Source organism: Trachymyrmex cornetzi, unplaced genomic scaffold (genome assembly GCF_001594075.2).
Source record: "Trachymyrmex cornetzi isolate Tcor2-1 unplaced genomic scaffold, Tcor1.1 scaffold386, whole genome shotgun sequence".
Lineage (NCBI taxonomy): Eukaryota > Metazoa > Arthropoda > Insecta > Hymenoptera > Formicidae > Trachymyrmex > Trachymyrmex cornetzi.
Window position 1 is genome coordinate 245,446 of NW_017298597.1, and position 13,564 is coordinate 259,009.

Sequence of the window (13,564 nt, forward strand, 5' to 3'; positions counted from 1 at the left end):
TTTTATTAGTATTAATAAAGTGCAATAGTTAGTTTCCGAAAAATAAGGGGGTGTCACTTTAGGAGACCTATGTCAGTATCGGCGACTTTCCTCTACAATTTTGTACGCGAATTTCGAATAACGAAATTAATAATTCAGATAAGACGGCTGTGGCAAAAACTTTCACTTCATTATAATTGGCAGAACAGCAGCTGTTGCGAAGAGGTTGTATATATTCAATTTAAAGTGGACTACTTATAGCTCATGGTCCAAAAAGTTCTAATATTAACCCTCATTTACTGTATTGAGGTATGGCATACTTAGAACGTATGAAAATCGCGTAGAATTTGTAGAAATCGGGAAGTGAGGGGATCAGATATGGGAGGGGAAAAAAGTTGGTGTTGAATCTTTTCCCCTACCTAACGTCGTCAGTTTACATAAAGAAGCGATACTGATCGTGTTTTTTTAAAAAATCGTTCAATTTAAGATTCAGTACTTGTCGAGATATTTTTTTATTGAAATATATACATCTTCAACTATTCATTCCTTTAGTTCTTTTATTTTTATCTCTATTTTAAATATGATTAGTAATTTTTTAAAATAAAAGTGTTTTTTGTGATTTTTTGAAAAATTCTCTTTCGTTTGTTGTTAAATTTTTTTTTGCAATTTACAATTTTCGGCAACTCTACTTATACAGGGCTTTTCTTTAGATCTTCCTCCAGAATAAAGATTTTACACAGTTACTTTAATCAGTATATTTTACTGAAAATTAAAGGCACTTAAACATCGCAACCGTATCCCTACGTGGTAACGACGGAAGTGAATATACGTGTGAGAGTTTAACAAGGAAGTAATTTACGCGATGAAACCATTAATGAGAGTGGTACTGCAAAATATCAAAAGATCATCAAAAACGTTATTATTCCCTCAGTCTCAGGTAATATAATTAATTACACTCAGAAAAAAGTTTTGTTGATATGACCAACAAAAAATTTTTCGTTGTCCTAACCAAAATTTAGTTATGCTAACAAAATTTTTTGTTAGAATAACATAAAAGTTTTTGTTAGTCACATATTCTAACAAAAACTTTTTTCTCAGTGTAGTAATATAATTAATTAACTTTGTGATTTTATCATAATTTTATCATAATTGTATACATAAATTAAATTGCTGTATTAAATTATATGTTTTTAAAGCAATCTGTATCCAATTTATTTGTATATAATTACTTTCTTATTATGGAAATACTTGAAAAGGAATACTTAAAAGTAATTTAAATATTGTCAGAATTAACTTAAATGTTTCTTCTTTTTTAGCACATTCAATGCCACAGAACACTTACATCTCAACAAGTGTTTGATCGTGAATCTAAATATGGTGCTCACAATTATCATCCACTTCCCGTGGCTCTGTGCAAAGGTCAGGGTGTCTTTATGTGGGACATCGAGGGGAAACGATACTTTGATTTTCTAAGCGCTTATTCGGCAGTTAATCAAGGCCATTGTCATCCCAGAATTTACAAAGCGATGATTGACCAGGCGAAGACTTTAACTCTGACATCCAGAGCATTTTATTCCGATCTTTTAGGTGAATTCGAAGAATATATTACGAAACTTTTCAGGTACAAAGTATTGATTTCGATTCTTAAACTCATATCGATAAGATAAACAATGACGTAATGAGATCTAAAATCTAAAGTATAAGAGACAAGTGAAAGTGAACGATAAGTTTATATATATATACGGTGTGTTATTTCGAAAATGTAAATAATATAAATTATTTTGGAGTCGTGATATTAAAATTAACAACAAGACATTAAGAGTACGGTACTTGGGGCGCAATTTTATTATTTTATATTAATTATTTTAATTTATCAAATTATAGTTTCTTCTGATGTTTTGGCAATATTTCAGATCTACATGTCTCAGCGATGATGTAGATAATAAAGAAGCTCGTCTTACGCTTAAATAGAGATCTCTGGTCGAGTATTCTATATATCACTTCGCAGCATAAATTCGTTAAATTGTGAAATTGATTAAATTAATCTAGCCTTCGATTGCCATAAGCGTAAGACCAGCTTAAATTCTAATACAATTAATAAAATCCGCAGTCAATGTATGAAAATTGGAAATTTAAAAAAATCTCAGAAATATAAAACTGGAACAAATCGCACAAATATCAGAGAAACAATTGTTTCATCAATCTCATGACAATTGAAGGCCAGATCAATTTAACCAATTTCACAATTTAATGAATTCATTGCTGCGAAGTGATATAATAGAACATCAGGCATTACTGTTTGAGCATAAGACAGGCTTCTTTATTATTTACATTTCTACATCATCGCTTTTGGTCTAAAAGCTGGCCAAAATGTCCAAAAAAACTGTAACATTTATCACATTAATATAATTAAAATAATATAAAATAATTGTGTACCAAGTATCGCGCTGTACTCTCTCTTATAAGAGGCCTAAGTATATTATTGTTAATTTTAAAAAATCTAGTTAGTGTTTAATATTCAACATACCAGAAGTTATACCAGAAAATTGGATCTTAAAGGCAGAAATAAAAAAAATAAATAATAAATAATATAATAAATAAAGAATAATAATAATTAATAATATAATAAATATAATTATTATATATAATAATAATATAATATAATATAATATAATTAATAATGATAATATTAAATAATGACTTATTTAATATTTTGTCCGTATCATAATTGATGAATCAGGTATATCTTTAAACAAGAAAACAATTTCATAATGCTTTTCATAGATGCTATCGAATTCATTTACATTTAAAAAATTCATTCGTTCAGCTATAACAAATGGTTGCCGATGAACACGGGCGTTGAAAGTGGCGAAACGGCATGCAAATTGGCACGCAAATGGGGATACTCATGCAAGGGTATACCGCAGAATCAGGCCAAGATAGTATTTGCGGAAGGCAATTTCTGGGGAAGAACTATGAGCGCTGTTTCCTCGAGTACCGATCCTAGCAGCTATAACGGTTTCGGACCGTTTATGCCGGGCTTCGAGGTCATACCTTACGACGATCTACCGTCACTTCAACGAGTTCTCGTCGATCCAAACGTTTGTGCCTTCATGGTGGAGCCTATCCAAGGTGAAGCTGGTGTTGTGGTTCCTAAGGTAAGCTTTTACGTGCGAAAGTTTAAAAAGAAATAAACCACCTTCGAACCTTATCCTCAAAATTGTTGTATTTCGTAAAGAACGGATATCTGAGAGGAATTCGAGAACTTTGCACAAAAAACAATGTCCTATGGATTGCGGATGAAGTACAAACCGGCTTGGCGAGAACGGGGAAGCGGATCGCAGTAGATCATGAAAACGTGAAGCCAGATATCCTGATGCTCGGTAAAGCATTATCCGGAGGATTTTATCCCGTTTCCGGGATACTAGCGAATGATCCCATTATGCTTACAATCAAGCCTGGAGAGCACGGGTCTACTTATGGTGGTAATCCTTTGGGATGCAAGATTGCTCTCGAAGCGCTTCGCGTCCTAGAGGAAGAGAAACTTGCCGAAAATGCAGAAAAGGTCGGTCACTTATTCAGAGACGAGCTTAACAAGCTGCCGAAGGAGATAGTTACTTTAGTGAGAGGAAAGGGCCTCTTGAACGCTATCGTCGTCAATGAAAAGATCGACGCATGGGATATTTGCATGAAGCTGAAAGAAAATGGGCTCTTGGCGAAACCTACGCACGGACACATCATTCGTTTAGCACCACCGTTAGTTATCACGGAGGAACAAATACGCGAGTGCGCAAATATCATTTCCAAGACTATTCTCACGTATACGTAACGAATCTTTTAATATTTATAATAGCATGCTATTATATTACATATATCTTTCTAATAAAAATGCAAATGATAATTAGTAATAAAAACAATTTGTTGATACCCCATGCATATTTATGTCATTTTCTTAATTTATCTAATATACATATTCTGTATAATTTTATTTTAAGGTCAATGTCTATTGTGACTTTTCTCGATAATTCGCAATGCAATAATAAGATAATCTACATCGTTAATCCATATCAAAACAGTTCATCACTTCCTTCCCTTGTAGAAAAGTACTACTAGGAGTATTTTGAGGCATTACTGTACTACAGCACTATAACTGTAGTAGTGCAGAAGTGTTCAATAATGTTGAGTAGTGCTAAGAACTTCTATATATCCGCGTTTCGGCAAAATACAAAATGCAGGAAATGAATATGCATCACAGAAACTAACTATTAATAACTTTATTTTAAAAAAAGCACTTTCAGAAACTCTACGAGCACACTCTGATCAAGCTAAGAGTAAGTGATGGATTTTATTTACATATGCTTATTTATAGGGATCCGCGTCATTTTCTCCTTACGGAAAACGAGTCCATCTTGCGGCGATACTGCATATTATGCTGCTTGCTTGACGGCGTCTATAGCGTACATGTACTCTGCAAGCGGCATAATATGCAGTATTGCCGCAACTCGTTTTCCGTAAGGAAAAAATGATACGGACCCCTATAAATAAGCATATGTAAATGAAATCCATTACTTACTCTTAGCTTGATCAGAGTGTGCTCGTAGAGTCTCTAAAAGTGCTTTTTTCAAAATAAAATTATTAATAATTAGTTTCTGTGATGCATATTTATTTCCTGCATTTTGTATGTTGCCGAAACGCGGAGATATATAGAAGTTCTTAGCACTACTCAGCATTACTGAACACTTCTACACTACTACAGTAGTGTTGTAGTACAGTAGTGCCTCAAAATACTCCTAATGCTCAGTTTTCTACAAGGGTTAATGAAAAAATTTTGTTGAAATTATTCCACATTTTGGAACATTTCAACGAAATTGCTGAGAATTTACTGAAATTTCACTGAAAATGAATTTTTCAATTAACATATCGAAAAATCGCTGAAATTAAACTAAAATTTCTCTAAAATTTTTCTGAAAATGAATTTTTTAGCAAAAAATCGCTGAAATTTTTCTAAAATGCTGAAATTTCGCTGAAGTGTTCCAAAACGTGGACTAATTTTAGCGAAATTTTTCCATTAGGGTCAACAGGTCAATTTTATCAAGTGATATACTGCAAGAAGTTGAATCGGTCATAAGTGCATTGACGTATAAAATATGGATATTTTTTACAAAACAGTAGAACGCTGTAAATAAATACAATTATTATCGCTTACGATTCTATTCTATAAACAAAACCTAAATAAGCCACTTTATATGTGGTCGTATTATTATCTTACAAAAAATACGTATTTAACGTAGTAAATGAGTTATTCCCTTTTTTTTTTTGGGTTATTAATAGCTTTGTACGATAATATTCTCTACGCAAATAATGCATTCCTAATACAACGACGCGAGAGATAACATGTATTGAAAAACATATAAGCATGGTTTGCAACTAATAAGTAATTCCTAAATAATAATTTGTAAGATAATTACGTTTTATTTCGATTAATTGATTATATCGCAAAATAATGATTCAGATTAAACGTTTTAATAGATTCCAGCTTGTTTAAAGTCTTATTAAAAGTAAAATTATTCTATCACTGTCAAATTTTCTTAATAAAATTTTAAAATGTACCTAAAAATTACATTAACTAAAAAATTTTAATTCAAATTAAATGCAACACAATCATTATTTTTTGCTTCTTTTCGAAATTCTATTAATATAAAAATTAAATTTAATCTTGCATGTGCATTGTATTATTTATCGTGATTCGTTTACTTCGGCATGCTGGCGCCTTTACTTTGTATTTTTTATCAGATATGATTCCGCGTCTGTAAAGGTATTTATTATAAATCCCTCTGTCGCAATGTTTGTAACCAAGCACGATTTCGGTAAATAAGTAATCATATCCGCCGTATCTTTTACCATATCTTCTTTCACCTTGATATAAAAGCAAGAATGCTGGAATCGTCATCAGATGCCTATTTTCCGACGTCTTGTAGTCTTGCTCGTGTTAAAAAAAAAAGAGAAGGTTCGTAAATGCTCATGCGACAAAAGAAAATATCGCAGTAATATTGCAACATTTTAACTACATTTTAGGGTGAGGGAAAAATATGGCTGTGCAATCTGTGAGACAGAGATTTTTTAGCATCGTAAGGGAATCGGACAAGAGAAGATTCCTGAGTTCCCAACAAATGATCGATCGCGACAACAAGTACGGCGGTATACACTTCAAACCACTACCGGTTGTTCTTTCTCGCGGAGAAGGAGTCTACCTGTGGGACATCGATGGAAAACGCTACCTTGATTTCCTGGCAGGATTCTCAACCGTCAACCAGGGTCATTGTCATCCGCGTCTGGTGAAAGTAATGAGAGAGCAGGCTGGAAAGCTGTCGCATACGTCAAGAGCCTTCTACTCGGAACCTCAGGGTGAATTGGGAGAATATCTAACAAAACTCCTTGGATGGGATCGATTTTTACCTATGAACACAGGTGTGGAAAAAGAAAATTCCTTTAAAAAAAAGAAAATATTTTCAAAAACAATTAATTTTGATACCTTAATAATTATTGGAAAAAGATTTTGATATTGCTTGCGACAAGCACGAGCTTTCTTTATTGTACAAGATAGAAGAGTCAGAGCATTCGTTATTTTCTTATTGTAGGTGTTGAAGGAGGTGACACGGCCATAAAATTAGCCAGACGTTGGGGATACAGAATCAAAAAAGTGCCGAGCGGCAAGGCTACTATTGTATTCGCCAACGGAAACTTTTGGGGACGTTCATTGGCGGCCTTATCGGCTTCAACAGATCCAAATTGCTACACGGATTTTGGCCCTTATGTACCTCTTTTTGAGAAAGTGCCATATAACGATCCGGTTGCTCTGGAACAAAAGTTTAAAGAGAATCCCAATATCTGCGCGTTTATGATGGAACCAATTCAAGGAGAAGCTGGCGTCATTGTACCGACTGTGAGTTCCCAGATAGCAACGTGTCTATCTTGTTACTTGCATGTTGCTTGCTAAATATGCATTGCTAAGTATGTATTGCTACTAGAATTGCAGCAACTAAGTTCTCATTTGTTGGCAACTCGATGCCTTCACGATATGATAACATTGAGTAGCAATTTGCCAGCAATTTGCCAGCAATTTGCCAGCAATTTGCCGACAACTTTAAAATCATCGTCAAAATTCGTACTATTGCCATCATGTTGTTATAATAATATGCAATCATACAATGCTGTTATATTGCCAATAACGCAAGATAACATTAATGTAGCTATCTTGCTTATCAGCTTAAACTGCTGACAATACATATACACATTATTGTTTGCGTGTTGCTACAATGTCGATATATTCAAAATCGTTGGAGATAAATCTACGGCAAATTGCCAGCATCATAAGCAATCACAGATTTGTACGATTTTGCTAAGACACGCTTTGCTATCTGGGTTAATACGAAAATACGTAGCATACGTAAATATTGTGCGAGCATTAAATAAATATGTAAGCGCTTTTTTTTACTTTAGAATTTAGATTGCGCAAACATTCTTCCTTCCTGTTGATATTGAAGATATCAACAGGAAATTGGTGATATCATTATCTTTTTATCAACAATGTATATTTTTTTACTTTCTGTTTAGGATGGTTATCTGAAACGTGTAAAAGAACTGTGCATAAAATATAATGTTCTCTGGATTGCCGATGAAGTGCAGACTGGTCTTTGCAGAACTGGTACACGTTTGGCAATTGATCACGAAGGCTATAGACCGGATATTCTTATTTTGGGGAAAGCGCTCTCCGGCGGAATGTATCCGGTTTCTGGTGTCCTGGCGGATGATCAGGTATCCGGAAAATTTCATTGCAATTATTAAAATAATTCAATATTAATTATATTTCATTTAATATACGCGACTTTATAAAATATAAAATATTTTAACTGTTATCATTTGTAAAAATTTCTTACGTTAAATTGTTGAAGTTTCGTAGATAACGAGATATCTGCCGTCGCGTAGCTCGAAATAAATCGATATTAATCATCTATTTGACGCGACAAGGATTTTAATCCAGACTAATCGTCTCTTTCCAGATAATGCTCTGTCTGGAAACAGGTTCCCACGGAAGCACCTTTGGTGGGAGTCCGCTTGGAAACAGAGTCGCTTTGGAGGCAGTTAAAATTTTGGAGGAGGAGAATCTTGCGGAGAACGCAAAGAGACTCGGAAACATTTTGAAGAAAGAATTGGATAAACTGCCGAAAGATATCGTGACAGAATTTCGTGGACGCGGTCTTCTGGCCGGTCTAGTGATAAACAAAGGTATCAAAAGTCAGGAAAGAATTATTCATATCTCCCTCTCGCTGATAAATTGGCAAAGTAAAAACTCAATACTTACGTGATATGAATGAAAATAAAATACTTGTTGATACATGTAAAATTAAAATTATATATCTCGCAAACTTTATCTCACACATTTACTCATAATATAATTGTGCGCAACTGATAATAAAGAGATAAAGGGACTGTATATCGAAAAACATTTAACATTTCTAAAAACATTTCTTAAACCATTTCGTTATTTAACAAAAAATATTGAATTTTATTATGATGTATTCGGCGTGACTTTTACTTACAGAATTCGCCGAGGGTTGGGACATCTGTCTAAAGCTGAGGGACGCTGGGTTGTTGTCGAGACCCGCACATGGACAAATCATCAGAATATCGCCCCCATTAACGATCACGGAAGAACAATTACGAGAAGGAATAAACATTCTTATTACGGTTCTCAAAAATTACAAATGAAGAATTAAAAATTTCACACACATCAAGATTGTATGATAAATATAATTTTTACGAAAATGGATTACCTGTTATCGTATATTACTCCAGTTATTCCAAAAAGAGTATTTAAGATCTCTCAGTAGGTTTTTTAGAATTCTCTTTTAGATTTCTTGAGAAAGCATGAAGATTGTAAGAGAATAAAAGTAACAGCTAATAATCACGCGCAAAAAAGTTCTTATAATTATAAAACATGTATTCACAATAGTTATTCACATGTTTACATGTACATAAATTACAATTTATTATAATATAAATTATATATGCGATTCATTATGTTTCTTTAAGTGTCTCGTTAAACTAAAAGATTGCGAAAATATTTGGTTACACTGATTGCACTTATAAGTCTTTGTACCGGTGTGTAAATTTAAATGCCGTTTCAAATGATTGGCCAGTTTGAATCTCTTACCACATAATCGGCATTGATGTTGCCTCAATGTACCGTGTGAGGCTTCGTGGCTTTTAAGGTGACTCGATTGCGCAAATCTCTTGCTGCACAATGTACACGCGAAAGGCTTCACTTTAGTGTGAATTCGCAAATGCTCGACCAAATTACCTTTCTGTACGAAGCGCTTATCGCAATACTCACATTTATGTACTCTTGATGTTTTGTGTGTTCGCAAATGCATTTTCAGATTATAATTATGACTAAATTTTTTATCACAAATTTCACATTGCACTAAACCTTTTCCGGTATGGAGTCTTTCGTGAGCTTTCAAATTTTTTAAAAGCCGAAAACGTTTATTACAAGTCGTACATTCATAATCCTTGTTCTGCGATGTATTATTACTTTTATTATGGACCTTTATATGTTCCTCCAAGTATGACGGATATGAAAATATTTTATCGCACACCTTACACTGGTGTACGTTGATTTTGGTGTGTAATCTCATATGTGCACTGAGTTTGCTTTTCGATGCGTATCCTTTGCCGCAACTTAAACATTTAAATGGTTGCTGACCAGAGTGAGATAGCTGATGAGCAAATAATTTAGATTTTTGTGAAAATTGTCTCGAGCATATTTCACACTGATGCTTCTTAGCATTAACATCTTCCGTGGCTTTTATGTCGAGAGGTTCTTTATAATTATCGTCACTTTGGCATCCATGATATTCAATCGCGAGTTGCCTATCTTTTCCGGGTGATTTTATAAACCTCAAGTTTTCGGCAATCGACACATCGTTTTCGGAATGTATCGTTACATTTTGCATACGTTCCGAACTGCTTTCCTGGACTCCATCAAGATCTATATTTTCTGGAAAGTTTATATTCTGTATTCCATCGGTATCGTCCACGGTGGATCGCTGATATGACAAGTTTTGAATAGGATTATCCACGGAATGGATTGATCTTTCGTAACTTAAATTTTGTGGGATATGATTAGAATTCTCACAAATTTCTATGTTTTCATTGTCGCATGACATATCGACACTCTCCGTACTGTGCGTTATATTGTGACTTATTAACTGTCTTCTATTGGTAAAAGTGTGATTGCACAAGGAACAATGTAAGGCACAAGCAGCTCGACTTGAACTTTCTTCGTTCAGTGACATAGTATGCATCATATTTGGTCTAACTAATGGAGATAATTGCGTACTTGGAATGTTATCGTTTGCAAAATTTGAACTGACATGAGTAAAATTAAGATATGGATTCTGAGACTCCACTATGTGCATATGTTGCATAGGTATGTTGTCCTGAATAAATGGCAAATGGAGTCGGTTATGGGCACATAGCTCCTGATAATTCATAAATACTGCGCCACATTCCACACATTTTAGTGTCTTGTGAGAATTTTGTACAGGCATGAATCCTTGATTCTGCTGATTTTGATAGAGCTTGCAGCCGGAAACAGTAGTGTATGATGTCAATCGGGATACCTATTTTTTAACACATTCTTAATATATCTGGCCAGTAAACAAACTGTCCACAGAATGCTAGCAGATTGGCAACAAATTTGATGAGAAAAATGCAGCAGCTCAGTACAATCTGTGTCTGCATTAAGTTCGCATTCTGTCAATATAACTTGACAATACATTTGCTACAGAAATTGACCAGACTCTAATACAGACTCGAATACAGACTCTGCTCAATTTCAGCTGCTAATCTGTTAAACTATGTACAAATCTGCTCAGTTTTTGCCATCAATTTGCTGTCAAATCACATAAATAAGTATTATTATATTTTTTTAAATTTTATCATCAATAGGAAGATTAGTTGAGTATCTTGAATGAAAATTACAAAAGTGAGTAAATTTAGTAAAGTTAGTAAAATATTTATTGGGTATGGGAGTAAGTTTCCGCCCTTTTTGAAAAGAAAAAGATGCGTTTATTTAAACAAATCTATATAAGTGAGTTTATACAAAGTATGCTCCTTCGGAAGCGACAACTTTCTCCCACTTTTCCGGTAATAAACGGATTCCTCGAATGAAAAAATCTGGTTCTTTTGAAGCGATCCATTCATCAAGCCATTTTTTAATATCTTCATAAGAATTGAATCGTTCTCCAGAAAGGGCCGACTGCATAAATCGGAACAAATGGAAATCTGAAAGAGCAATGTCCGGTGAATACGGCGGGTGGGGCAGAATTTCCCACTTTACTCCTTCCAAGTATTTCTTGACCGGTTTTGCAACGTGTGGCCTAGCGTTGTCATGTAACAGAATCAGCTTGTTGTACCTATTGTCCCATTCCGGTCGTTTTTCTTTCAAAGCTTGGTTTAAACGTATCAGTTGTAGTCGATAACGATCGCCAGTGACGGTTTAAGCAGCTCATAATATATAACACCTCTCTGATCCCACCAGATGCACAACATAATTTTCGAAGCATGGATATTTTGTTTTGGCGTTGATGGACCTGGTTCATCTGGCATCACCCATGCTTTCAAGCGTTTAGGGTTATCGTAGTAGATCCATTTTTCATCGCCAGTTACGATACGATGTAGAAAACCCTTCCTTTATTGTCGTTGACGAAGCATCTTGCAGATGACCAAACGTCTTTCCATGTCTCTCTCTTTCAATTTGTATGGCACCCAATTTCCTTCTTTTTGCACCATTCCCATTGTGTGTAGACGTTTTCCAACAGTGGATCTATCAACATTTAACTCTTTTGACAACCTATCGAGCGATAAACATGAATCTTCTTCGAGTAATGCTTGCAATTCTGCATCTTCAAATTTTTTCGGTACACCTTCGCGTTCTTTGTCACGCACGTCAAAATCACCACTGTTGAATCGCCGAAACCATTCTTTACAACTGGTTTTCAATGGAGCATGCTCACCGTAAACATCTACGAGCAAACGATGCGATTCTGCAGCACTTTTCTTTAAAATAAAATAATGGAGTAAAACTTCTCGCAAATGTTGCTTTTTTGGAATAAATTCCGACATCTTCAACGCAAAAAAAGTTACTCTTTTTTACGCTTCGAACGAATGCCAACTATTGAGCTCAAAAGTTTGAATACAAACCTTTCAAACACATGTGTTGCGGTTCTATCAAACATACAAGCAATGCTACTAACATCTTTCTACAATGGACGAAAACTTATTTCCATACCCAATACAATTTCATTGACCAATACCTCAAGTTCACAATCGACTCCTAGATCATTTGATATAACTGATATTCTACATCAAATTTTTAATTTTCTTACTAACAAAATTTATCAGTAGATGCTTTGCAAAAAAGTTCTGTTCAAGCAAACTTGGCTGATTGGATAGACTGGGTATATATGTTACAATGAAACAAAATTCTTTTACCTTCAATGCTGCTTGCCTCAAAGCCCTGTCAGCAGCGCGACATTGCTCTCGATACAAAAGAGCTGATTCCGCTCTGGTGACACAACGGTCGCACATCTTTTCAGGTAAGCCGTCTCCTTGCCAGACCTATAAATATTCACACGAAATACAAGCTTAATCTTTGAGAAACTTCCATTAAATTCGAGATAAGACAAATGTGCTACTTACTTCCAAACAAGAGAGAGATCGTAATTTAGCGGCGAGTGAGGAACCAGCTGGTCCAACGAACAGGCATACCATTTTGTCGCCGTCTTCCCGCAAACACGTGCGGCACAATTTGCTAATGTTCTCACTGTCGATCTCTTTCGTGACTATAAACATCTCTCCGCTGTTTGATAAATCGAAAAATGTTGCTCGATTCTGATTTTTTTTACAGAGGTACCTTTAATTTGTTGTTCTAATTCTTCTGATGCATTATCTCTGATTTACTCATTTTATATTTCCTTTGGTTTTCTCATCAATCGTATCCTCTTATTGTTGTTTAGAACTCTCATGTTTTTATTTTGACATCTTTGTCGTCGTCCATGCGGTTGTCAAATTTCATTTCATCTACGCCACACAAGAGATCGCCACCGTGTCTCAAAATGTGGGGACATTGTCAGCCATTTTCCCCAAAGTAGGCAAGCTAGGGTTTTTCCTGACTCAGGGAGTTAGCTGCCTGCGTGCAGCAATAAATAACGAGAACTCTCCCTCGACTTTTGGGCGTGCCCAAAATTATATAATGAACTCAGAACAGAATTAATGAATAAATTAATTAAAATGAAAATTTTCTCTCCATTATCGGTATCAAATATTATTGCAACTGGAAATATTAAAGCAATAATTAATTTAAGTAAATTTATTAAAAATAATAATTTAAATTTATGAAAAAAAAAAAAGAAACAATTTAAACTATCAGGCTGGAGTCCCATGAAGTGTATTTACCGCGTATCGCGTAACCGCGTAACCAATCAGAAGCGATCCGCTGTTGTGATTTTGTGTTTTACTG

General features: G+C 34.6%; 2 protein-coding genes across 4 annotated transcripts in view; one reads left to right on the forward strand and one right to left on the reverse strand.

Moving 5' to 3' along the window:
* LOC108763853 (Ornithine aminotransferase precursor) overlaps window positions 1-8,930 on the forward strand; it is a 10,827-nt gene extending 1,897 nt beyond the window's left edge. Inside the window, exons 2-11 of one of the 3 annotated variants that reach the window (XM_018511759.1) lie at window positions 755-916; window positions 1,296-1,600; window positions 2,807-3,137; window positions 3,218-3,631; window positions 5,035-5,060; window positions 6,131-6,447; window positions 6,618-6,922; window positions 7,594-7,794; window positions 8,040-8,265; window positions 8,582-8,930. In XM_018511759.1, the coding sequence (XP_018367261.1) occupies window positions 842-916; window positions 1,296-1,600; window positions 2,807-3,137; window positions 3,218-3,631; window positions 5,035-5,060; window positions 6,131-6,447; window positions 6,618-6,922; window positions 7,594-7,794; window positions 8,040-8,265; window positions 8,582-8,748 (2,367 nt within the window). In that variant the 5' untranslated portion in view covers window positions 755-841 and the 3' untranslated portion in view covers window positions 8,749-8,930. Of the gene's footprint in view, window positions 1-754; window positions 917-1,295; window positions 1,601-2,806; window positions 3,138-3,217; window positions 3,632-5,034; window positions 5,061-5,676; window positions 5,987-6,054; window positions 6,448-6,617; window positions 6,923-7,593; window positions 7,795-8,039; window positions 8,266-8,581 lie in introns of those variants that run through there. The other 2 variants (XM_018511757.1, XM_018511758.1) reach the window with 2 other exon arrangements.
* A 111-nt stretch (window positions 8,931-9,041) lies between these two features.
* LOC108763845 (zinc finger protein 184) lies at window positions 9,042-13,117 on the reverse strand. The gene is made up of 3 exons (XM_018511743.1): window positions 12,745-13,117; window positions 12,538-12,663; window positions 9,042-10,664 (listed from the first exon to the last, which is right to left on the reverse strand). The coding sequence occupies exons 1-3, from the start codon at window positions 12,895-12,897 to the stop codon at window positions 9,042-9,044; spliced, it is 1,902 nt and encodes a 633-aa protein (XP_018367245.1). The 5' UTR covers window positions 12,898-13,117.
* Window positions 13,118-13,564: the final 447 nt, after the last annotated feature.

Bases quoted from the DNA above. Each gene is read 5' to 3' on its own strand.
- LOC108763845 (XM_018511743.1), bottom strand. From the start codon at position 12,897: ATGTTTATAGTCACGAAAGAGATCGACAGTGAGAACATTAGCAAATTG. The intron at 12,664-12,744 runs GTAAGTAGCACA...GAATATTTATAG, and splicing joins GATCTCTCTCTTGTTTGGAA to GTCTGGCAAGGAGACGGCTT. The intron at 10,665-12,537 runs GTAAAAGAATTT...GTTAAAAAATAG, and splicing joins TGAGGCAAGCAGCATTGAAG to GTATCCCGATTGACATCATA.